The sequence below is a fragment of the Electrophorus electricus genome, chromosome 1, assembly GCF_013358815.1.
Source record: "Electrophorus electricus isolate fEleEle1 chromosome 1, fEleEle1.pri, whole genome shotgun sequence".
Classification (NCBI taxonomy): Eukaryota; Metazoa; Chordata; class Actinopteri; order Gymnotiformes; family Gymnotidae; genus Electrophorus; species Electrophorus electricus.
Genome location: NC_049535.1, coordinates 28880781 through 28906276, shown reverse-complemented (window position 1 = coordinate 28906276; position 25496 = coordinate 28880781). Strand labels below are relative to the sequence as shown.

General features: G+C 48.9%; 1 protein-coding gene across 2 annotated transcripts in view; it reads left to right on the top strand.

Moving 5' to 3' along the window:
* The window catches only part of spop (speckle type BTB/POZ protein), a 62384-nt gene that overhangs the window by 30905 nt on the left and 5983 nt on the right, over positions 1-25496 (top strand). For both annotated transcript variants that reach the window (XM_026997944.2, XM_035527018.1), the window contains 6 exons: positions 1288-1609; positions 2176-2297; positions 2475-2626; positions 13062-13189; positions 19302-19479; positions 21143-21198. In XM_026997944.2, coding sequence (XP_026853745.1) covers positions 1532-1609; positions 2176-2297; positions 2475-2626; positions 13062-13189; positions 19302-19479; positions 21143-21198 — 714 coding nt within the window. In that variant the 5' untranslated portion in view covers positions 1288-1531. The remainder of the gene's footprint in view (positions 1-1287; positions 1610-2175; positions 2298-2474; positions 2627-13061; positions 13190-19301; positions 19480-21142; positions 21199-25496) is intronic.

Here is a 25496-nt window from a genome sequence, read left to right as displayed (position 1 = left end):
ATGAACTTCTCCAGGAAGCAAAAAGTTGTCCGTGTGTGAAGGTGGAGTTCTTCTCTTCTCCTGCCCGCTGCCATCTCTTCCTCCGCTTGTCCCGCCGTCCTCCGCTCCTTTCTGACCCGCCTCTCACCAGTTAACCGTCGTCCTCACCATTGATCGCAGCTCACCCAGCCTCACGGTCCTCTTCCTCCCTCGGGCTCGTCCTGTAGTCTTGTGAAGGCTCTGTCGGGCCACGATCCCTCCTCTCAATCAGACGCTAATTAAGGAATAAAGGGACAGCCTGTGCCTCGCTCCCCTGACCACCGGCGGAAAAGCAGAGTGGGGGAGCGCCGCGTGACAGGAGCAGGAAGAGGCGGGAGACGAGGAGGAGCTGAAGGGGTCACTTCAGGTTTTTGCCAGCGGGAGATGGAGAGGAGCAGAAACCTGTTACTATGTTGGAAAGTTTGGACCGGCACCAGTCCGTGACGGCCGGTTAATTAGCTTGCGTCCTGTTCAGTCTTTTTAAAGTGGCATATTCTCGGCCGTAAGTTGTGTTTACTTTCTCTGGGACTCACTCGCTGAAAGAACAACAGAATGACAGGAAAACATTGTTTACGGTACTCGACAAGGTTGCCAGTTCAAGCGCCACCACTGCCAGGTTGCCACTGTTGGGCCCCTGAGCAAGGACCTTAACCCTCAATTGCTCAAGTTGTATTCAGTCAGAATTGTAAGTCAGCTAAATGCTGTGAATGTCACATTGTCACCGTGTCATCACAGACATGTCTCAGTGTTGACCAGCACTGCTGTATCTGTTAAAGATGTACATGTTAACAGTGTGTCTGTTAATGAGGCATCTGTTAACTTCTATCAGTATGGCTGTGGACTGAAACATTCCTAGTCTGTGTGTATCGTAATGTGTGTCGTGTGCACAAATATACACACACACATACTGGTTCATTTAAGGTAGGATCATTGTGTTAACCCGCTAAGCATAGCGGATTGTAGCTAAGGCTGCTCATAATTGGTCTTGCTGAAGGAAATTGCAATGTTCAGAATCTTGTCACTAATCCCAGCACTCTGAGTCGTGAGCTGCATAATAGGAATTCGGGAAGCAAGCCGTTATGACCAGGATTCCTTTAAATGTCTGCCGTTAAATGTTTTTTTTTCAGGCGTCAGGATGCTGGTGCATGTGTGACTTCAAGCTTTTCCAGAGTTTCTTTACAGTACATCACAGATCCTTGGTACTAATTTTGCTAATGTGATACCTCTCTCTCTCTCTCTCTCTCTCTCTTCCCCCGCTCCCTTTCTCAGGTTCTGCTGGTGCTATCAGGGTTGGCTGAGTGCTCTTCTGCGTTCTCTCTCTGTTCTCTGGGCATCTCTACACTCCACTGTGTGCGTGGATCCTGGCGGCGGCTGTGCTGGTTTGGCACTGAGTTTGTGTGAGGGTGTGAGGAAGAAGACCTCTGTGTGTGTGTGTGTGTGTGTGTGTGTGTGTGGGTACGTCGTCTGCCGGCAGGTGTAGTGCCCCCCCCACCCTGCACGCTCAAAGCTGGCGATGTCCAGGGTCCCGAGTCCGCCCCCTCCCGCTGAGATGACCAGCGGCCCTGTGGCCGAAAGCTGGTGTTACACGCAGGTGAGTGTGTGTGTGTGTGTGTGTGTGTGTGTGTGTGTGTGTGTGTGTGTGTGTGTGTGTGTGTGTGCGTGCTTATATGTAGTCTTTTTGTGTGGTGTTTTGTTCGTGTGTGTGTGTGTGTGTGTGTGTGTGTGTGTGTGTGTGTGTGTGTAACAAAGTAAGTGTGCTCTTGCCAGGGTTATTTCATCAAAGAAGGATGATCAAAGAGATTTTTCCATGACCAAAAAGTGTGTGTGTGTGAGTGAGTGAGTGAGTGAACACTGGTCTTTATGTAGAGATGGGCACATTACACACCAGCTTCATGTAAGCAGAGAGGCCAAGCCTGATGAACATTTCCCACTATTGTCCTCCCCTCCCTCCCGTCTCTCCATCCCTCCTCAACTACTGCTTGTTCATTACCCCCAACCCTCTTTCTTCAGGGTGTATCGAGATGAAAGGCAGTTTTGATGTAGCCCGATTTTTGAAGTCTTAGCCACCATTTACCTATATATCAAAAGAAAATGAAAGAGAGAAGAAATAGATGTGTAAATGTGTGTGCGTGGCTCTTCTGTGTGTGTGCGCGTCAGATCAAAGTCGTCAAGTTCTCCTACATGTGGACCATCAATAACTTCAGCTTCTGTCGGGAAGAGATGGGTGAGGTCATCAAAAGCTCCACCTTCTCCTCAGGAGCCAACGACAAGCTCAAATGGTGAGGTGGAGTGTCAAGGATAATGAAAGACAATTTGCGTAATTATACTTCCACAAGGTCAAATTCTGCTCGACCCGACCCACTCTGACTCGAGCTGGTTTTCTGGCATCGGGTAACCGTTGTTGATTTTGCCCTTCCTCTCTCCTCCTCTTCGCTGCTCTGTCCACGCCCGCGCAGGTGTTTGCGGGTCAACCCAAAAGGACTGGACGAGGAGAGCAAAGACTACCTGTCTCTCTACCTGCTCCTGGTCAGTTGTCCCAAGAGTGAGGTGCGTGCCAAGTTCAAGTTCTCCATCCTCAACGCCAAGGGAGAGGAGACCAAAGCCATGGGTGAGCCTGCACACACACCGGCACCCCCTCCCCTCCCGCCACTCGGTGCGTTAGCCGCGTTTATTCCTCATCGCGTCATGGATGTGTGAATGGCTGCGAGCTCTGTGTAGCGGTCTGTAAACCAAATCCCCTCCGCTTCCATTTGGTTTTTAAGTGGCTAATATTGGAAAGTGAATGGCAGTTAAACACAAATTAATCACAGGCTTTTAGCCAGTGGACAAATAAAACTATGAACATAAAAGATTTCTGTGCAGAACCCCAGGGTTTGCACTCTTGGTTGTAAAATACCTGTTTTTCCAGCCCTGGCTTTTGAGTACAGTGGAGGAGGAATGGTAGTTCAGGTGAGATTAATGTGCTGTAACGTAAATTCTGATTTCTGTCTTATTTGTCCCTGTGCTGTTGCCACGGTGATATTCTGAAGTCCATAATAAACCACAGGCTAATTCATTTAACAGTAATTCAAAATAATCCATTGGTCTATATGGATAAATCTCATATCTGTGATTCAAAAATACACAGACAATTTATAGACTATAACTGTGGGTGTGTGTCTAAAAGAGAGAGAGAACAATGGTTTATCACATTTATGCAAAAGCATCACTGTTTGAAGGAACGTCCCCCCTGTAGTTTTTGATGTACGTAAGGGAAGAGTTGTGAGTGTTGGGCTTTAATTGGAGCTGAGTCTGTGTAGTTGGGGTCTCGGGGCCTTCTCGTTCTGATGAGCTACAGGGAAAGTGTGTGTTTAATTGGGGTACGCTGAGCCCAGGCTGAGCTGGCTTACAGTCTCACACACAGCGTGCTACTTTACCGGACCTGCAACTGGTGTTCCGTACAGCAGAAAGTGTTTACTGCACACAAGAGTGCCTGTCATTTCTGTAGGATTGTGTGCATGTGTGTTTGTGCATGCCTACTTCTGTGTGTGCGTGCATGCCTGCATGTGTGTGAGTTGCAAGGTAATTCCTGTCCCTGCGGTGTGCATCGCTTGTGGAAGGGAAATCCACCAGGGAGTAAGATTCCTTCTCTGAAGACTGCTGGCTAGACGCTCCTCTCCTCTCATTCTCGCTCACACTTCCCTCACTCTCCCTCTCTTTCTTCTCTCTCTCTCTCTCACACACACACTTCCTTGTCTTATTTTTCAGTGCCTTTTCTCCATGTGTCCTACTAGCATTACATCATTGTCCTCTGTCTCTCTCTCCCTACACCTGGTAATCCAGGTTCGTGTGCTCGTTTAGACACAGCAGTAATAAGCCAATGAGGGGTGGCATTCATGGGATTTCAAGTATCCTTGAAAATTGCCAAGTGAACAAAAATGGGACAAAAATAATCTATAAAACACACTCACATTTTCTAGCACAAGCGCGCACACACACACACACACACACACACACACAAATCGATACTGTTCCATTATCATGCAAAACCTTGCTATCCCATGGGCTTCCATGCTTGAATATAGTGAGTTGTGAGTTGAGGATTATTGGGTTGGGCCTAAACTGTCTGGCCACGGTGGAGCTGTAAGGGACTGCTAGCCATTGGCGCTACTTCATGTGCAGGAATGTTTGCGCTGCTCTGTACGCATCTGAGTGCCATATTGTGGATTAGGCGAGCGCTGTGGTCTTCAGACTTTTAAGTCCATATTTTGCCTGCAGTTGGCCATCTTTGTCTAGTGCCACTACTCTTAAAGTACTGAAGAGGGACTAGCCCAGACATGGAGGACTACAGGCTGCTCTGTGCTCTGTGATTGGCTGACAGTAATAGCATAGTTTTACACGTGCTCACATGCACATCTTTGCACCCTGAAGTGAAAGTTAGTTTAGGACTGGTTGTCCCATATAGATATCTAGCAATTAAATGTTCGATAAATGAGATGATGGCATTTAGCTAGAGACAGCCTGCCTGGGTACGCTAAGACTTTTCTACACAAATCCTTCCTTGTGATTTACCCGATGGTTACACCTCAGGTATAGCACGTGACGCCAGACAGTCTTTACTTTATCACCACCACCAGGTTGTGGTGTACTTTTGTTTTAGCTTTGTTTTTAAATGAAAACCAAGTGTGGTTAACCAGTAGCGGTGGTGCGTTCTGCTAGTGTCAGCACCTCCTCAAGCTGAAGCAGGAGGGCGTAGTGTATCTCCTCAGTGCTCCACCTCCACCTGTGCTCACTGTAACTCATATAATTATAGAACACCTCTCAGGACATCAGGTCTCCCAGGCTTAACCAGTGTTATAGCCACCTGGGAACATTGTTGTAATGGCCGTAGCTGGAGTCTGGAACAATTGTGTCTGCAGTTGATCTTTTGATTAAATACAAAAGTAGGTGTTTTAAAGATGAGACTGTAATTATATGTGGCAAATGTCTGTGCCTTTAGAGAGAGACAAACGCTTTTTAAAGGTTCAAGGATTTCATCATCCAAGATGCTGAAGAGCAAGATAATCTAAATGCATTCGTTTTCTAAAGGCTTTGACTAACTAAATATTGCTAAAGTAACGCGGTTTAACTGCGGGGAAGCTGTTAATAATATGCCCGCTCAGATAGCGCAACAGGCCTCGGTCTTGCCTATTCACTGAACTCTCCCTGATCACCGTGAGTCACAGCGGCGTCGTGTGTGTGCGCGCGCCTGAGTTATTAGAGAAGAGTGAGAGAAGCGAGTGCCTGCCCAAACTGTCTTCAAAGTTCGCGGAAGCGGAGGTGTGAGCTTCAGTCACGCACTTGTCTTCCTGAAGCATCCTGGGTGGGCGCGTGGCGGGAGGGGGGAGGGGCCGCAGAGCCGGAGATGAGAGGTTGAACAACCTCGCCTTTCATTTTCCCAAATTTCATATTTTCTGTCCGGTAATGGGCGAACCTCGGCCCCCGCATTGGTCCGCCCCCTCGCCAGGCTCTGCGCTCGCTCCCTTGCGCTCCCCTGGCGCTCCCCCCAGCACCTCCCCTGGGAGGCGCGGGGACCTGCGTGGCCCCTGCACACAAAATGAAGCCTGTGACAGCTCTGCCGTGAGATGGGAGCAGTTTTTAAGGGAGGGCGGCAGGCGCGAGGGAGAGGGATACAGAGAGGGAGAGGGAGAAAAATGGCAGCAAAAATTGCTCTGTCGGTTCTGGATCATTTAGAATCCAATTTAATCCTGGCCTCCTCTTGAAGGGGTGGGGGTGGGAGGAGAGAGAGAGAGAGGGAGAGACCAAGGGTTGAAAGGGAGTGAAATAAAAACAAAGTAAAGTGCTTTAATTAAGAGGGCTGTGTGTCAGAAGAGGCACGCGGCATCCAGCCTGTCTGAGACAGGTGTGGGTGGCTGTCCGGGTTTAAGCCAAGCGTGCCTGCTATTAGCACATGGGTGGAGGCATGAAGAGCTCCTCCATCGCTGCATTCCTCCGTCACATCGCATCACGAATGCAGAGATGGAACATCCTGTTGTGAAAGCTAAGCACGACGATCAGATCTGTGACCTTGGGGGGGGGGCTTGCAGGCATTCTCCCCGGCCCACCTATGTCCACGTGTCCATATGGACACAACAGCGGCATGGCCCGGTCTCGGGGGGGCCCAGGGAGCAGCAGCCACGGCTGGGTCTGCTGGCTTGACTGGAACCTTTAAGTATAGGAGAATCTGAACAATTATTCAAAAACAACAACAAAAACAAACACTCCAAACCAAAACAAAAATGTCCACAAATCGAGCCCAAATCCAGGGATTTCAGCTCATCTCACTGGTTCAAAAAACACTATTTTTTCCCTTTCTTTTCTGTGAAATGTTTGCCTGCAAATGTATTCAGCAAAATTAATTCCTCTAGAGTTGCACAGGGAAAAGCACTGCACCCATGTTTGGGTACAGAACTGTTCTTGTGTGAATTATGGATGACTATTTTAACACTGTAACCAATTTGTGGCGTTTTTTCCCCTCTCGAATCATTATTTACCTATTAACTTGACAGCTGTTATTCTGGCAGTGCTGACTTCAGTTTCCTGTGTTCCTGTGCCTGGGAGACAGGAGGTGTGATTAAGGGTCGTTCATGAGCCCTGTACTCGAAGGCAGCTCGCCCATAATCAGCGATCTGCAAATAACATACGTAATGCACTTCCAGGAAGTAATGAATAGAAGACTGTGGATGGATCACAGCGTGAAATAGTTCCAGATGAGTTGTAAGATTGCGTGCGGTTGTGCTCTTAACAGGTTTTGCTCTAGGATGGAAATAACAGCACAACTGTGTGGCTGCATTAGATGTATGTTTGTATCTCTGAAGACAATTTTGCCGTCTCGTCCTCCTCTTCCTGTTGAAAGGCTATAGGAAGTAATTTTTTTATGCTGCCTCATACTTTAGAAGCGCACAGTTCTCACACACTCACTCACACACACACACACACGCACGCACACCCAACCCATGAAAACCACAGTTTTTAAAACCCGTTGAAAACATGCAGATTTGTTTCGGTGGAGAACCGTTGGAGTTTTCCTTTTAACTGCGGGCTGGATTGATGTGGCTGGGGAGCGGAGTATATTTGCAGCCTCAGCTCCACAGTCTGTCACTCGATCGATCCTGTCAGGTGGTTATTCAAATGAATGGGTGTGCTGCGGTTACGGCCTTGGTGCAGGGTTTATTGCCTGCCTGACGTGCTGGAGCCATAGAGCAGAGCAGGCTGCGCTTTGGCACGGAGATTTGCACACACTCTTCAGGCTTCGCCTCGAGATGACGTCACACCTTTTCTGGCTTTGCTTCTGGATGATGTCATGCCAAACCAGTGCTGCGCAATCTCTAGCAGACTCAGAAATTTAGACTGTCTCTTCTCAGGCCTCATAGTGGCAAATCCTTTTCAGCAGTGTGGTAGAGCTGTGCTCACGTCCTTCGTAGACAAAGCAAAGCTCAGACTGTGATCTTGGTGAGTTGATCCTGTGTCAAGACAGAGACCAGCAGTGGGGCAGGGGCGATACAGAGACCAGCAGTGGGGCAGGGGCGATACAGAGACCAGCAGTGGGGCAGGGGCGATACAGAGACCAGCAGTGGGGCAGGGTGAGATGGAGACCATAATGGGTTGGAATACTGAGTCAAGAATCAAGGAAGATGCAAGTTGAAAATGAATCTTAATAAATTGAATCATTTTTTTTTTTTGGGTGGGATTGGATGTGTGATTGATATATCCTCCGCAGAGGATATATGGTACGTGAATGAGATGCATAAACATCATGCCATACAAACAAAGAAAATGAACCTTTGCATGAGACGCTAGGCTTTCGTGGAGATGTCCACCGTATTTACAGTACCCAACAGTGCTGAAGTTGCTACACTTTAATAATGTGGTAAATCAAGATCAATAGCAATCATTAAAACATAATGATGGGTTAATGAGCTCATTTGTGGCAAGTAATGAAGGCTCATTATCACCACTGTTCTATCCACTGGTTATATGAGCATCCACGACGTGACATTGAGAACTGGACCCTGGCTCCTCCGGACAGCACACGGCATCCCGGCGCTGGGCGTGCGAGAGGCAAACTGAAAGGTGGTAGCGTGAGGACAGTCGTGATTACTGTGCCAAATATTTAACAGCAGAAAAAGCAGACACTCGCCTTCTCAGGAAACAGCAGCATGTTTTACGCTTCCCGCAGGTCTGGTGGCCATGGATCTACAGTGTAGAGAGGGCGACCAGTGTATTGTGTGGCCTATGGGCCGCTGTGCGTTATGACCTATTTGGCTGTTCTGATGACCGCTCAGTCGATTAGCAGAGTCTGGCCCTGCTTTCTGTGTGGAGCAGCAGTGCAGGGTGGAGGGCTTGTGTCAGGGTGCCGGGGGACTTGCGGTGTGAGGGTGTGGGTGCTGAGGGACGTGCTGTGTGTGTGTGTGGGTGCTGAGGGACGTGTTGTGTGGGTGTGTGTGCGCGTGCTGGGTGCAGGGCTTGTGTGAGGGTGCCGGCGGACTTGCGGTGTGAGGGTGTGGGTGCTGAGGGACGTGCCGTGTGTGTGGGTTCTGAGGGATGTGCCATGTGTGTGGGTGTGGGTGCTGAGGGACGTGCTGTGTGTGAGGGTGTGGGTGCTGAGGGACGTGCTGTGGGTGTGGGTGCGCGTGCTGGGGGATATTCTTTGTTTCTTTGTCCATTTGCCATATTGGACTCTATTAGGAGGCGGGAGGCTCTCTACTGTTTTGGCAGGTTTGTTCTCTCTGGCAGCGTGCCTCACCGCCTTTAACCTCACACGATACCCAGTGACTATATATACATACACACACAGACAGCCAGATTGATGCTGCTGGCGTGGAACCCCTAACCACTGTTTTCAGCTATTTGTACAGCTATGCAGGTGGAATACCATTAGTGAAGTCTTAACAAAGGTCTGAAAATGGACTCAATGGAGAAGGAAGTTGTTCCCAGACCTAGATCTAATTTCCCAGCCACTGATGACAACCGAACACATTTGGTTCGAGAGAGCTTACTAGAAAGAAATTGTGTTCAAGGGTTCCCTCAGTTCCCAAAGGCTTTAGACAGAAACCAAACAGGTGCCCTGGATATTTGTGAAAATGCCCAGGTGAGTTTGAAAGTGCTTGAAATTGAAATTGAATTCCAAGCCCCTTTGAATTTTAAGATATAAAATGAAACCTGAAGAATTCCAGATCCATCAGTTGTCTCTCGTTTCCCTGCCTTTAAAGAGTGGTTGAGCTTGCGCGTGCGTGCGTGCGTGTGTGTCACTGCCTTGATGCTGTGCTCCGGCTGCTGCTATGTGCTGTGCTGCATTTGTGAGAGGGCACGTGGACGTGACCTCTGCTGTCTGCTACTGTAGCACATGCCCAGCCAGTACACAGACTTCATCCCGGCTGATGGAGTAAGAGTTATCGGCGTATGTTTACTGTATTAGATTGTATTGATGTCTGTTGAGAGGATGTCGATAACCACACGCGTTTGTGCTGACACTTCACTCTGAGAGCCGCTCCTTGGTTAAGATTTGATTGTGTTCCTCGTGTTTTACAAGTAGAGTGCGGTGATCACGTCCGTACTTTTCATGTGTCTGCCCTGCCCTCCAGTACCCCACTGGGTTTGTCTGGTGAGCAGAGCCTAATGACAAGGGACAACGTCTCTCCCACACATACACACTCTCATATGCCCCAGGCCTTCTCACCCACATGTTTTTCTGAGTTTGGGCTAATGTGCTCTGCCCTTTTGACTCTGTGTTCGTGTGTGTGCTTTTTACGACCTTCTCCTTCTCTCTAACCCAGTCCCAGCACATTGTGCACTGAGACACTAAAGCCCAGAGTGAGGACCTGAATTTGGATGCGCTTTCTACACACACACACACACACACACACACACATTCACTCCCCTTTTCTCACTCATCCTCAGACATTTCTTGCGTGCCTTTCAGTTTTTCTCATGTGGTCACACACATCTTCTGTCCGTCTCTGGTTCTGGTAGTTTTCCTGCAGGAACACTGATGTTCTGTTTGTGACCACATGGCGCTGACCCTGGTTGACTGGGTGGCATTGCGCTTCTCTAACCTTGGCTGGTCCCCTCTCACTCTCTGTGTATGTCCATTTTTTTGCACTGCTCCCCTGTGAAGTGCTCTGTGTTCCTACCTTTTAACCACAGACACAGTGCTTTATTACACAGAAGGTAAATTCAAAGAAAAATTGGTCTTAACATATCAAGCAGCGTATGGCGATGGACCAAAATATATCACTGAGTTATTAGTCCCTTGAATGCTAAGACCGTGAGGTCTTCTAGCCAAGGATCTGGGTAGTCCCTAACGCTAAGCTAAAACAACAGCGTATCAATTGTGTGATTTGCAGCTTAAGCTCTCCAGTTTGAAAACAGGCTACCCTTAGACATGAGACTAACTGGGTGTAAGGAACCGTTCAAGAAAGACTAAAGGCATGTCTGTACACTTTAGCCTGAGTCTTGGTCTGTAGTGTTTGTGTGATACTGTTGTATTTTTTCTATTTAATTTTTAAAAAACTTTTTTATATATTTATTTTTATAGATATTTATTGTATATATTTATTATTTTTTATACATTTATTATTACAATAAATATACAATAAATGTTTTATTGTATTTTTTTTATTGTGCTGTTTTCTGTGAAGCACTCTGTAGCACAGCTGGGAAAAGTGCTATATAAATAAAGACTTAATTCCATGCGCGCGTGTGCGTGCAGCTGCTTGAGGATGGGGGTGACCGGGGGAGGCATGTGGACAGAATGAGAGTGGAGCACTCTGAGAGGGACATCTCCACCCTCCCAGGACCAGAGCGTTAGCAGAATCTGTCCATCTCTTCTCGTCACTCAGACCTTCTCCATGTAAAGCAGCTAAGGGACCGGAGGGCCAGGAAGTCTGGGCTCGTCTGGGCTCGTTTGGCCAGCCCCCATTTCATCCTCCGTTAATCACTTGGTAGCCTTGCCCCTGTTACCACGGAGAAATGTAAGCTCTGACGTCTGTTTTTCTGAGCGTCCCTTCCCGTGGTCGACGTGCTTACAGGGACACGCTACCAGGGAGGCTGAGCTCTGTGGCAGTAGAGTTGGCTGCTGCTCTCCCCAGCTCGCTCGTCTGCTCCACGGGCTTGCCCAGGCCCGGAGACCCAGAGCCTGGAAGGTCGAAGCCTCCAAGCTGCACACAGCGCTCCAAAGAATCCCGCAAGCACAGGACAGAAGGGTCCGGCTTCTCTCTGTTAACAGGGTTCATGCGCGACCACCGGTGGGTCCGCGCGGACGACGGCTTTCTGCCACCAGGGGGCGGCGGTGGGTTCCTCCACAAGTTCTGTCAAGTCCTTCGTCACATTCATACCACGTGGAGATGACGATGTTACTGCATCAACCCGTCGCATGCTCACGGTCCTCTCCGGGGGCTTGACTGACATTCTCATGAAGACGTGCTTGGGCGGCATCTCGCGGTTGTCCGTTTACACCTTGGCCGGCACCCAGAGCTGCTTAACGGAACCGTAGGCTGTGCCCGGCGGTAGCCAGACGGCTCCCATGCCCCCAGCTCAGCCCGCCAGCCTTCTATGCACAGTACTAATCACGCAGGTTGGCTCTCAGTCAAGGCAGCAGGTCTACGCCCCAGCGTGTGGGCGGCCCCAGCGTTCGGGCGGCCCTGCTCCGCTCTGCGGGGTCGCTTGGGCAGGGTCCACGGCCGCTTAGACGGTTTGGCTTGCACCTTGTCCTTCACACGCTCACTCCACGCTGCGCCGTGCCGACTGAAGTACACAGGGCTGACCCTGATTGGCTGGCTGCCAGGGTGACTTTGGCTTGCCTAACTTTGATTAGCCAGTTCCCAGGCCTGTCCCTAGTGAGGGCACAGATTCAGCTAAAAGCCCTGTGCTGACCCCTGGACACACTCAATAGGGGCTGCCTGACGCACACTCCTGCTCGCTATCCTCTTATACATATGCATCTCACTTATTCACTCCCTCTTTTGCTCGTTCCGATTCACCCACACGCATATACTCTCCCTCCCTCTCCTTCGCCTTCTCGCTCCCTGGCTCTCCCTCTCCACATGCTGTGAGTAAAAGGGGAAAAAAAAATTTGCCGTGGCGCGCCCAAGATTTGGTCGGCTTCACTTGATGCTCCGTCCGTCAAAATAAATGTATTCCTCTTGTTCCGATGTGGAAACCCGGAGCCGCAGTCCCGCTTCCCAGCGTCTGACTGGAGATCGTGGCGGGCGGGCGTCCGCAGCGCTGAAGAGTGACTGAGAAGGGTTTTGGAAATTGGCATGGAGACAGAGAGGTGTCTGCCAGCGGAGGCGTGTGTCCACGCGCACGCATACGGCGCGAAGGAGAGAGGGCCAGGATGAAGTGTTCCTCAGATCCTTCAGGTAGACGTCAGCGGTGTGGCTCCTGCTGTGATACTGATGCCCCCATCCTGGCTGCAGCAAACCTCTCATATTACCCGGCGTCAAAGTGGACCTTTCAAGGGTCGCGTGTTCTGTGGCTAAGGTCTTGAGACCTGGGTGGGTGGGTGTGCGCGTGTGTTTGTGTGTCTCTTCGTTGTGGTGTCATTTTTGAAACATTTTTTTCTTGCGGTTCAGAGTGAGCTGAGCTTGAGCTCTGTCTACTGCAGGCATGTAACTAGCGCATGTGCAGGTTTACGCTCATGCCCGACATTGCTATAAGCGTCAAATGTAAGTACTACACTAAGTCGTAGTCCCTTATGTACAGAGTCCCCTTTCCCATTCTTTGAACAGAAGAACCTCTGAAACGGAGAGAGATTTCTGAAGGTTTTCGTACTGTTCAAGGTGGGGAGATATGTGCAGAGATTAATGTTCTTTCCATTTTGTTTGCTGTAGAGAGCATCAGCACCCAACTTGGAGAAAGTCTTTATTTCACAAAAAAGTAAAAGTGTGTGTGTGTTTGTCAGAAGTGTCCCCCACCGAATGCTGTGTATGTCTCAAAACTAGTCCTGTGGTAACGGTCTCTAAATAAGTCTAAATAATGGAAGAGCATTCTGGCGTCACTCAAATGCTGTGTTTTGTGTGCAGAGAGCCAGCGAGCTTACCGGTTCGTTCAGGGCAAGGACTGGGGCTTCAAGAAGTTCATAAGGCGGGACTTCCTACTCGATGAGGCCAATGGGCTGCTGCCCGATGACAAGCTGACGCTCTTCTGTGAGGTAAGGTCCCCTCTGATTGGCTGCGTTATGGCCACAGATGCACTCATTGATGGTATTTTCTAGCTGAATGCTATAAAGCTGGTAGAGATGCGGATTTGGAACCAGTTATTGAAGGTGGACCTTTAGCTTCTCTTGTAGAAGAACTAAGGTTATTTCCAAGGTTACATCTTGTTTGTTTGTTTTAGTTTTTTATTTATACATCATCAAAACTAGCCAATGAATTGTCATAGGTAAATAAGGCATATAAGTTGAAAGTATACGAAGTATGTTGCTCTTTGGTGTACAGAAAGCTAGCCGAGAGCTTGCGTCAGTAGGGTCCCATGTTCTCCTCTGGTGTTGTGCATGCCAGAATGGCCAGACTGGATCTCAGAACCTCCTCTCCTCTTCGCTCGTTTTCTGGAGTGCGTTCTGATGTGCAGGGAGCGCCCCATGCTAATGCAGTAACGCTAATGCTATGCAGTGATTAATGTTTAACACATGCACCACAGCACTGGCTGTTTCAAGCTAGCCTAATGAAGCCTGCAGGCTCGCGCCAGAAACCTCCCTCCCTCCCTCTCTCGCTTTTCTCACTCGTTTCTCCCTCCCCCCTTCCCCAGCCCCCTTTCACTCCCTCACATTGTTTCACTCCGTCACGCGGAGGAAGAAGGCAGGATTGAAGAGCGAGGGCTGGTTTCGAGGGTTTTGAGCCTGGGTTTGGCTACGTCATGGCCCCTCCTCCTGCCACGCGCGCAGGTTTACTTGTGCCGTGCTGCTGCCAGCCTGGCTCCGCCCCCTTCTAGATGGATTGCATCTGCTAGTGAATGTGAGCGAGAGAGAGAATTGGCAAGAAATGGTCCTCTCCGGTTTCTTTTACCAATCAGAAAGTCGCTGCTTCTCTGCCATTACGTATCCTGTGTTAATGTGTTAAACTGAAGCGCTGGGATTGCTCCCCCCCCTCCTCTCTCTCTCTTTCCTCACTTGGGTTTTGTTTCCTTGACTTGTACTAGTCTTTGGTCTTTTTGCTCCTTTCACAGTTGGTTTGCACCACAATGCCAAACTGCTTTAATCTCAGACGCAGGATGCACAGAACTAATCTCTGTCTCTCTCACCCTGTGCACTCCCACCCCAACACCTGACACACACACACACACACACACACACACACACACACCCACCCCTTGGTGTCTGCATGCGCATGTGTGTAAGGGGGATAGAACGCCTCCTGCAGGTATTTAATGAGCAGAAAGTCCCCATTAAAAGTGCAGTGTTGGATGCCATTACAGGGAGAGTGAGTGTGATGCTCTCCTTTCTCATCTCCCTTCTCTACCACCTTCCCCCCTGTCCACTGGGAGGACTGGGAGGACTGGGAAGGGTTTGTGGAGCGCAGTGAGATGTTTGACTTGCTCCTGTCTTCCACCAGCTGCTTTCCCTTCTTCCTCATGCTTGGATCAGCTCTGTCCTCTGACTCACCTGTGCGTGCCTTCATCCATCTCCATCTGGACTGCCTCCCTCTCTCTCTCTCTCTCTCTCTCTCTCTCTCTCTCTCTCGTCCCCCCCCCCCCCTCGCTCTCCTTCCCTCTCTCCCTCTGTCTCCTTCACCTCACACTTCCTTCCTCTTGCCGTGTCCTGTGTGTGGGCCTCTTGTGGTTATTTGGCTTCTGCAGGGACATCGTGTATAGAAAACGATATCTATATCTGCTTGGTCTCTGTGCCTCTCTTCCCAATACTTGCTACCCCCCCCCCCTCTCTCTCTCTCTCCCTCTCCATATGTCTGTCTCTCTCTCTCTGACAACACCCATCTCTCATTCAGTATGGCCATATGCCACACGATGTCTCAGAGAACTACTACAGGTGTAACATCTGCTGCGCACACACACACCAACCACAAGCTTGCAGTAGTTAGTTGAGGGAGAATAGTGCTATACCTGCAGCATCTGCCATAACCACAGAGCAGAGAGACTAGAGGGGCACGCAGGATGAAGACCCACCCAAAGGCTTTAAAAAGTCTGTTCTGAACAGGACACAGTGCTGCCCAGTTCTTCACCCAGTTTCCCCATCAGACAAGACTCCCACTCCCACTGGTCACACTGTTCACCACTGCCCCCACCCTCACACGCCACGTGCAGGGTGAGGCGCTTCCTTCTCGGCTGCAGAGCTGCTTGTTCAGGAGGGGTGCTGGTGTTCGCGGCGTGGTGGTGGGGGGGACTCCCCGCTCACAGGCTCCGACTGCGTGCCTCCCGTCCTCTGCTCGACTGAAGCAGGCCACGCTGGCCCCCGGCTATCACTGTCTGTCTGTCTCATCCACATTCTGGGGGAAAGAAGCGCAGGATTTCAAACCCGACACGCCGAACACTTCGGCAGTGTTCTTTAATGTGATGTGTGTGTCTGCTGATATGGTGGTGGGGGTATGCAGGTTGCTGTTTTGTGGTGGTCAGGGCCAGACTTTGAACAGCTTGAGCGGAAATGAGGCGTAAAAGATCCCTCTGTGTGTACACGGAATAAGAATGGTGCTTTCTCCACATCACTGGTGGCTGTAATACCAGGAGCTCGCTCGCTCTCTCGCTCTTTTTTCCATTTCTCTCTCATTTTCTTTCTCTCTCTCTCTCTGTCTTTCTCTTTTTCACTCTTTATCACCCTCACTCATTTTCTTGATCTCTTTCTCTCTCTCTTGCTTGTTTTAACTCATTTTCACACGTTCTTGTTCTCTCTCTCAAATAGATGCCAGAGGTCATTGGTAAGGCAGTGGCATTATCACTTGTCTCAAGGCTATGATTCATTTTTTCCCGGCAGGTCTCGGGCAGACAGAGCCCGTGTGTCCTGGAGATGAAATGAAGCCTCTCCATGAGGCTTTGTTTTGAAACCACTGTCGCTTTTCTTTTACATGGTAGATCAAACACACGGTTCCATCCAAATGTTTTATACAGACACCTTTGACTAAAGCCCCATGTTGTTTTTTTGGTTGGTGGGAGTGTGTTAACCTTTATAACAAAACCTTTAATCATGTTTTGCAAAGAGATGCTTAGGTTGATTAGACACATTGTGGGGTGTGTGTGCGCGCACAAGCATGTTTGTGATTGTGATTGTTTTTTCAAACCCCTCATTACTTTTGATAGAAAGAAAAGGCATCTTCTGATGAGGCTAATTTGGTTAATTATGTAGTGGGTGCCTGTTTGCGCATGCATGTGTTTGTGCGTTCTGATCTGAACACTGTTTGTACAGCTAAATGAAACAGTAAAGAAATAAACACCAGCTCTCCCCAGACTTAATGATCATATCGGATTTGATTAGTGTTTTTTCTTCTGCCACTATTTCACGCCTGGCCACTCACTCCACATCCGTACGCCGGGCACGCAGGCGCCCTGGGAGAAAGGCCTTAATGACTGCACAAGGCTGCAGACTAGTGCGGGCTCTGTCTGCCCCTATGCAGGGCTTCTGGGAGAATGTGGCTGGCGGGGGAATGGTGGCTGTGTAATGGGAGGAGCCCTAACATGGCAGGTAGAGGAGCCCGTGCCCCAGTGAACTCACTCTGCTCTCACTGAGCCAGTGTTTGGACATGATGGCCCTCCAGGAGCACTTCTACACACACACACACACACACACACACACAATCACATGAGTCTAATCTACATATAGGAGTGTCTAGTCTGGGATGGTGGTAATCTATATATGGGAGCATCTTTAGTCTGGGCCTGTTAGTTATTTCTGCAGGAAAAGCAGGACATACTAACAGTCTGCTTGGCTGTTCTGGTTCCGCTGCTTCATGCGTGTGTGGTTTGTAAAGCTGTTTAAGCATGATCTTTGAGACTGTGATCTTAAATCATCAGTGAGCATCTAAAACATTACATTTGCTTGTACCCCAGCTACTCTGCAGGACTACATCATCTTTCCTCTATGGGTGGGCGTGTGTGTAACTTAGTCTCTTGGCTCTCAGCTTGGGTCGGTTAGTGGGTTATGTTATTAATTCTTTAACCGAGGCTGTTAGGTGGTTGTGGTTCAGTGGGTGTTGTATATGCTTGTATTGTTGCTGCAAAATGTGCACGCACACACACAGTCATGTTTGCCATTTATCTCGTCCTTTACTCAATTCTCACTTCATCCCTGCCTCTGCTTACTAGTGTGTGTGTGTGTGTGTGTGTGTGTGTGTGTGTGTGTGTGTGTGTGTGAAGGTAGGTAGGGGTGTGTGTGTGAAGGTAGGTAGGGGTGTGTGTGTGAAGGTAGGTAGGGGTGTGTGTGTGTGTGTGTGTGTGTGTGTGTGTGTGTGTGTGTGAAGGTAGGTAGGGGTGGGTGGGTGTGTTTCACAGACTGGTTCCCACAGCTGCTTTCATTAATCACACAGCAGGGGGGAGCTGAGTTGACTGACCACACTTGGGCGTGCGCACGCATGCGCGTACACGCACAAACCTGTATATTCTTAACATTCATCACTGCCTCATTAGTTGCTCATTATGTACAGTTTTTACATTCTCACACACGTGTGTACACACACACACACACACACACACACATGCATATGTCTTCCAGCTAGCCAACCTGGTACCTGCTGCAACAGTGCCGTTCAGATAAGAGCTGCCAGTTCTGTTGGGAGGTGCTCTGGCACTTTCCTGTGACAGCACAGTAGTGCACGATGTTCACTGGCTGATTCTGCTGGCTTTGGTCAGCTCCTGAAGGACACACTTCTCTTCCCAACTTTCTTTTCTATTCAGTATACCTCAGAACATCTTTCCAATCCTACCAGTGACACAGAATTCCAAGAAAAGAACAATAAAAAAAAAAAAATTGAACAGAATCTTTCCAAACTAGCATCATTTCAACATACGGAATTTCACCATATATAGAGCTCGTCACTTGTAAAAGGCAGAGTAGGAGTTACTTCTAATGAAATAAAGCCTGTTCAGTCCATGCCCTTCAATTCTCAGTAGAGTTCTCTTGACATCACTGATACTTGTACTCCTTTTAACAAACACTCCGCCCCACCCCTCCCTCCCCTCAGGTGAACATTTAGTCCTCCATTACGAACTTACAAGGGTCCTTGACATTTAATTTCCTGTTTGCAGTGCACTTTTCCCCTCTCCCTGTGTGTCCCTCTGCTTGTGCGCTCGCTCGCTCGCTCGCTCTCTCTCTCTCTCTCTCTCTCTCTCTCTCTCTCTCTCTCTCTCTCTCTCCTTTGCTTCGCGACTTCCCAGTTGTGAGTTCCATGTCACTCTCCTTGTGTGTCCCTCATTTTCCCGTAACGCCCTCTAGTGCGTGCGTGTGTTTAGCTGTAAAGTTTTCTCTCTTGAGGTCTCCTTTGTTGCCATGGCAAACCTTTGCATCCAGTATTTTGGCTATGCTAAGGCTGTCGTCATATAGGAGGCTCGTCCGCTACGAAGCGATCCGACTAAACTATTTATGTGAAATGCCCGGAGGACCAGACTTTAATTACAGCTGTGTATGTCACCACCACAAAACAAAACAAGCCTCTCACCTGCTGCCTCCAAAAGCTGCACCTGAATTGTGTTCTGTGTGCATGCAGCTGCCCGAGTGTGTGTGTGTGTGTGTGTGTGTGTGTGTGTGTGTGTGTGTGTGCGCGCGCCCGCCCTGTGGAGAGAGAAATTAATGTGCTTGCTGTCTGTGGGAACAGGTGGCAGAGTCAGCATGGTAACTTTCCACACATACTTGTGTATACACACACACACACACACACACACACACACACACACACACACACATTCTCAGACACACTCAACACAAACAAATGGAAGCAATTTGTGAGAATTAAGAGATAACTAGATGTCTGTCCTTGTTCGACAGACACTCGAGTGTCCCTCCTGAACACCTGTAGTTAAGAGCCTCAAGTCGATTCAGAACGTGGCTGTCATTTTGACTGAAGTCCGCTCTTCTGACTAGTTAAATTGGTGTGTGCCTTGCGTCCACGGCTGGAGCTCGGAGGCAGTCTTGAGCGAACGGCACTCTGGCATGAAGTGTTTACCTGTCCAGCAAGTCTGTGTCTGCTCCACACTGCAGCACAGAGCCCAGAACTAGAAGAGCTTTAATAATTGATGAGTAGGAGGGAGGATGGGTGCTGGTACAGTAACTGACAGGTGGGGTGGGTGTGTGTGGGTGGGTGTGTGTGTGTGTGCGTGTGCGCATGAAGGTGAGTGTTGTGCAGGACTCTGTGAACATCTCGGGGCAGAACACCATGAACATGGTGAAGGTTCCAGACTGCAGGCTGGCTGATGAGCTGGGCGGACTGTGGGAACACTCGCGCTTCACAGACTGCTCTCTCTGCGTGGCTGGCCAGGAGTTCCAGGCACACAAAGCCATCCTAGCAGGTAACTGACACACACACACACACACACACACACACACACACACAAACAAACAGGCAAACTTGGACAACAGCGCAGCATGGGATGTAAAAGTGCTGGCTCTATAATAACCACACTGTATACTAGTGCTATGTGTGATCTCCTTACTACATAGTCTAACATAATAGAATGTTGTGTATATTTGGTACTTAGTAAGCACACTGTGGGGGTTGGGCCTCAATTCATGGTCCAACCCCTGGTGTGTGATTGGATGCGCATGTAACCATAGCCCCTCCCCCCGAAGGCCACTGTTAGCCAATAAGAGCCTTGGCTCGCATCCCTGGTCAGAAGGAGGCCTGAGAGGAACCTGAGAGGTGCCATCTTAACACAAAAATCATGAATGGAATGTTTCCCGCTCACAAAAATAGACAATAGGGTGATGTTGGTATAATGCACTGTGTGTGTATGTACGTAGCTGGCAACATGCTGGTGACGTGTCGGGAATTTCATGTTTCTGAATCTGAGCTGCAGAAGGCCAGTGTGTAGAAGCACGTTATCTCTGTAGTAGAGTTGACTGTTCAGTAAAACTTTAATTAATGATGCAGCAGTTGTGTTAACTGACAATTTATTTGCCAAATTTAGTAAACATTGACAGAACTCTGCATCACGCTTCATATGCTTTGCTGTATCTGTAAATTGTCTTTTACGCTTATGGTACTTCATAGTACCTTACTGTCCTCATTATTATGTGGGGCTTATATGTGACTGTGTGTTAAATAGACTGTCAGGTCAGCATTTCAGTACACTGGGACTAAACTGTCCATTATTGGTTAGTATTCTGTAGAATGGCATTTAAGAGGATGATTGATATTAAGGGTTGTCCCCATTGCGGTGGAACACCGGTCCGTGTCTCAGAATTCGGGTCATAAAAATTGTTCACGCTCATGCTTTCTTCTGCGTACCTCCCTCCCTCCCACTTTCACTCTCACTCACTTCTCTCTCTGTCTCTCTCTCTCTCACACACACACAGCCGTGCGCTCTTTCCCTCCCTCCCTCCCTCCATCTCTCAGTCTGTCGCATGGCTGAGTTCTACTGCACCCGAGGCAGGGTAACTCGTTATCTCGCCGGATCGTCCCGCGGCTCGTTAATCGCAGAGGAGACGGGTCAGGCGACGTGAGCCGATTGAGCTGGAGCAGCGGGCGTGATTAGGGCGGCCCAGGCACCTACAGAATGTGTCAGACTTCACCCACCGTTCTGTAACTGTCGGAGCAGCCGACGTAGATGAGGGAGTGTAGGTGCCCCCCCCCCCCCCCTTCGTACTGGACCAGGCTCTGCCCACTCCCATGTCCTGATGGTCTTGATTAAAACCCCAGCCAGATCCCGGGCCCGGTTTAGGCAGGCCTACTGAGGTGTAGTGCTGAAGTCTAAGATAAATTCAGAAAGATCCAGAAATGGTATGCCCTGAACCCTCCTTTCCTAATTGTACCTGTAAAACATTGATTTAATGTGCTGTATTACATTGAAGGATGTTAAAACTGCCCCAGCATTGTAAATCTTTAGTTTTAATGGTTTAAATGTTAAAATGTCAGAGTGGACAAAAGTTGTAAATTCGAAGTGCTGAAATGAAGGTTAGAAGTTGTTGCTTTGTGGTGCTGATGTTGATGTCTTCTAACTCTCTCCCCCCCAGCACGCTCTCCTGTTTTCAGTGCCATGTTTGAGCATGAAATGGAAGAAAGCAAAAAGGTGAGTCAGTGACTGTTTTCCTCTCTCTCCCTCTCTCTCCCCCACGCCCTTTCCTCTAGCTCTGATGTCTTGTCTGTCTTTTATTCTCTCATTAAACTTCAAAAAGGAGCACTAACGCTGCGATCCCGTTAGACGCAGTTGAACACAAAGCCCCCTCCAACTAGTTTGTGTGCGCCCACTCTAAGCTGCTTGATATTCTTAGATCAGGTGTTACTCTAATATCTCACCAATTAGTCATCCTGCGGTGAAGTGCATTAGTGATCTCATTACTGTCTCCAGTTCACGCTCCCCATCATTACACACCAGGAAGTAAAACGTGTGTGTGTGTGTGTGTGTGTGTGTGTGTGTGTGTGTGTGTGTGTGTGTGTGTGTGTTGGCAACAGAAGTGCTGTAGGGGGACTGATGTTGTTCTAAGCACACCCAATCCCCAGGCCTGGAGGTCTACTAAGATTGCGAGATTTGGTTTGAAGCTAATCTCTGCAGATTTGCAGATTATGACCGTCTCTCTCTCTCACACACACACACACAATCCAGGTAACATGAGTTTCATGAAGTTAATAAAGTCTGCAGCGTAGAGGGCAGCTTGTAGAAGCTCTTCAGGGTGGTAAATGGTAGTGGGCAGTGGGAGCTCAGTGGTTAAGGTACTTGACTAGTAACCAGAAGGTTGCCAGGTCAAATCACACCACTGCCAGGTTGCCACTGTTGGGCCCTGATAGAGACCCTTAACCCTCAGTTGCTCAAGTGGTGTTCAGTCAGAATTGTAAGCCTCAGCTCAGTGTCGAAAATGTAAATGGTAGATCTCTGCAAGCCCAGCCGGACTCTCGCCGCCCCGTCCTCGGAAGAGACAGGAGAACGTTTCCAGAGCTGTCCACCAGCCGAGCGGTTCACACGCAGCCTCCCACGGCTCTCGTGCTGCAGGCCTTGGTGGGTTTCAGCTTGCATTTTTATAGCCATGTGGATTGTCCACACCATAGCCGCCTGCCGATGATGTAAATCTCCTCAGCACATAAAGCACCGCATTCACTGACCAGCAATCCAGTCTGGTGATGTAGTGGGGTGGTAAATTCATAATCTCTAAAGGCACAATCGAATGCGCCACAGCCCATTTCTTTCCCAGCACCTGCGTAAATTCCCGTCCCGACATTCCCGGAGCCCGAGCTTTGCCGACACCAGTAGTGCTAGCGCAGTCTTTTCCGTATGGCAGCACACTTCCACGCAGGAGCGCTGCCTTCGCGTCTGCTCTTCCTCTGCTGCTGTCTCATCACTTCCTGCCTTTGACCCCCTGCTGCTTCACCCACCCCATATCTTTTTTGCCACATCCCTCTTTCCCTGAGTTTCATCATCCCCCCCCGCCCCCCAACCGCTTTATTATTATTATTTTTTTTTTTTGGGACAAAATGTGCTTGCATTTGGGATTCCTGCGCTTAACGATGGAGAAACATTTTGAGGACATTTCCTGTTTTTCATTAAGGAGATGCATGATGGTATCAGTTCTGTTGAGGCTTATGCAGATGTATGGACACTGTGCGCGCGTGTGTGCGTGCGTGGTCCGGGAGACTGATTACGTGTTAATGTATGAGATGTGATTGAGGGACAGTGATGTAAGTTCCAGGGAAGATGTACCCATTGTGTGACTGTGTCGGTAAAAGGACTAGACGTTCTTTTTTTTTTTTTTTCTGTGCTGCTGTGTTTGTGGACTGATGGAGGCCATGGGGCTGAACTGGAGTGCAAGTAATCACCCTCGTCAGGGAGAAGAGCGGGAACCCAGTGAAGGGAAGCAGAAGTGCCTCCTGGTCGACTACAAAAGTCACTAGCGCTTAGAAAATCACATCTGATGGTTTGGTGTGCGTGCACTTAAACCATGTAGCTGCTGATAAATGAGTGTCAGTATGAAGCCCTGCTTTGACCTTGATGTTCAGAGAGTCTATGATCTCAGTGTACATTTGTGGGATTTTTTTAATTCTTGGTTTTTTGCACGTCCCTTTTGTTTAATCTGTTTTTGTAGAAGGGTGTGTACGTGTGTGGGTGTGTACACGTTGGAGCTGTCATGCTGGTCTTGGAGATTGCAGGCTTCCAATGCGTCAAATGACCATTTTAACAGGCGTGACCTTGGCCACCCTGCGCGGGTCGCCGTAGCAACGATAAAGACAGGCTGTTTACTGGTTGACATGCGGAGCAGAAATAAAGCGCTGGCTATCAGCCTGTGCTACAGCGCACTCGGCAGTGTGGCCAGAGGGAGGAGATCGCCAGAGCAGGGGGCACCATGTAGGATTCATTCTAGAAAATCACCCTGGATGCCGGAAAATGGCTACAGTGTGGTGCTTAGTTTCATTTCTCGGTTTTAATACAGTACCAGTCAAAAAGTTCCTATTTCTTTTTTTCCCCCCATCTATTTATTTTTCACATTTTAGAATAATAACGAAGACATCAAAACTATGAAATGATGCGTTTGGAACTGTGCAGTGACAAAAATATTTAGAAACTATCTTTTCTAGATTTAGTTTTTCCCTTCTTTGGCGTTGCCTCCTCGTGCTGCTCTCCCAGGCTGTTAGGGCGAGTTCTTCCCAAGGCTGGAGGAAGCCCCTCGATCAGCTCCAGCACAGTGATGTGTGGCAGGGAGGTTCTCAATGAATGGCACTATTTGGGGAGAAATATTTAAAGAATTCTTTCTGTTGTGGAAATTTTCTTACAGGCAGCAACTTCACTTTATTTTTGTCTTGGAAACAAATGTAGGCATAACCCTTTAGAAGGAAATGTCTTAAAGGTTGTGGAAAACATACAGTCAGGTGAGTGTTCAGACTCCCAGCTTCTGGACATCCTTTGAAACGCTTGGCATCAGAGACAGTGGAGGACAGGCGACAGTGTGTGACTTCTGTGAAGGGTGTGTGTGCGAAAGCTGTGTGTGAGTAAGTGAGCATGGGTGTATGCACAAGGGAGCGTGTGTGTGTGTGTGTGTGTGTGTGTGAGCAACTGTCAGATTGTGTGTGTGTGTGTGTGTGTGTGTGTCTTGGTGAGGGAGATTGTGTGTGTTGTCTGTGTGTGAGAGAGGGTGTGTGGAACTGTGTGCGAGACAGAGAGCGCTTGTGCAGGCGTGCGTTTGTGTGCGCGCATGTGTGGGCCAGGACTCCCTGGCCTCTACTCTCGTCTCTCAAAGGCTTATGTATAGCAGCATGGCCCTGTGTTGTCTAGGGTTGTGGGCTGTGTAGCAGGTGCTGGTGTGTGTTTGTGTGTGGGTGTGGGTGTATGTGTATGTGGGGGTGTGGGTGTGTGTGTGTGTGTGTGTGTGCACGCACATCCGCTGAGCATACCAGGGGATGGAATGCAGGGTAACCTCACGTTTGTTCTGCCACCTCCAGAGGAATGACTTCTGCATCTACAATTGCAGCCAGCAGAGCAGTGATCTACAGCTCAAACCACAGCCTGTCCCACGGAACTCTGGGAGGTGTAGCCAATATGACGTGCACAGCCAAGAAGGCAGAATTACATTAGCTCAAAGAAACGCACAGCTGTCTCCCAATCCCACACGTTGGTTGATCCCAATACAAGGCTTGTTTTTCCACTGCATATTGTTTAATTGTAAATGCAATATTGGCCTTTGCAATATTGCAGAAGATTAAAATATTCAAATGAGTCCCCAACAATTCACAAGCCTGTTTTTTTGGACCCACTCTCAGAGGTTCCAGAGGATTGTTCTGTGGGTTATTTATTTATTTTGCTTTTTATTAGTTACCGAAGTTTTATAGAGAACAAACAACAGAGGGGGGAAAATAGTCAAAGACATCTGATTAATAATAAATGTCAGTAATGGTGTGCGTTAAATAAGAGTGTGCGGAGGGAACTTTAACTGTTGGCCTGGCCAGGCTGCAGAGATGTGTCCCCAGTCAGGGCTTGCCTCCTCATAAAAGCAGCAGTAGGAAACTTGGATCAACTGTTTATTGTCGCATTTGCTAAATCTGTGACTGTGTCCTGACAGTAGTACATGAGACGGATAATCAGGGCAACAATCAGGCTCTTCTGACTCCTCCTAGGTCTCCTAACGCCATTTACGAGAATTCACGCCATTTACGAAGCAACCAATCAGAGGCAGGAGGATTGTCTGATGCGGTGTTGATCGCCGCCTGTGCACGCACTCCCTCCCGCATGGCCGAGCGCTGTTGGTGAGCGGCTTCGGGGTTTTGCAAAAGCAGTGCGGGTGAACAGCCAGCACCAGCTCGCACACCAGAGACACGCAACGGTAAACAGAAGATGACGAACAAGATGGAAAGAGAAAATTAGCCAGAGCTCAAGATAAAAGGAGT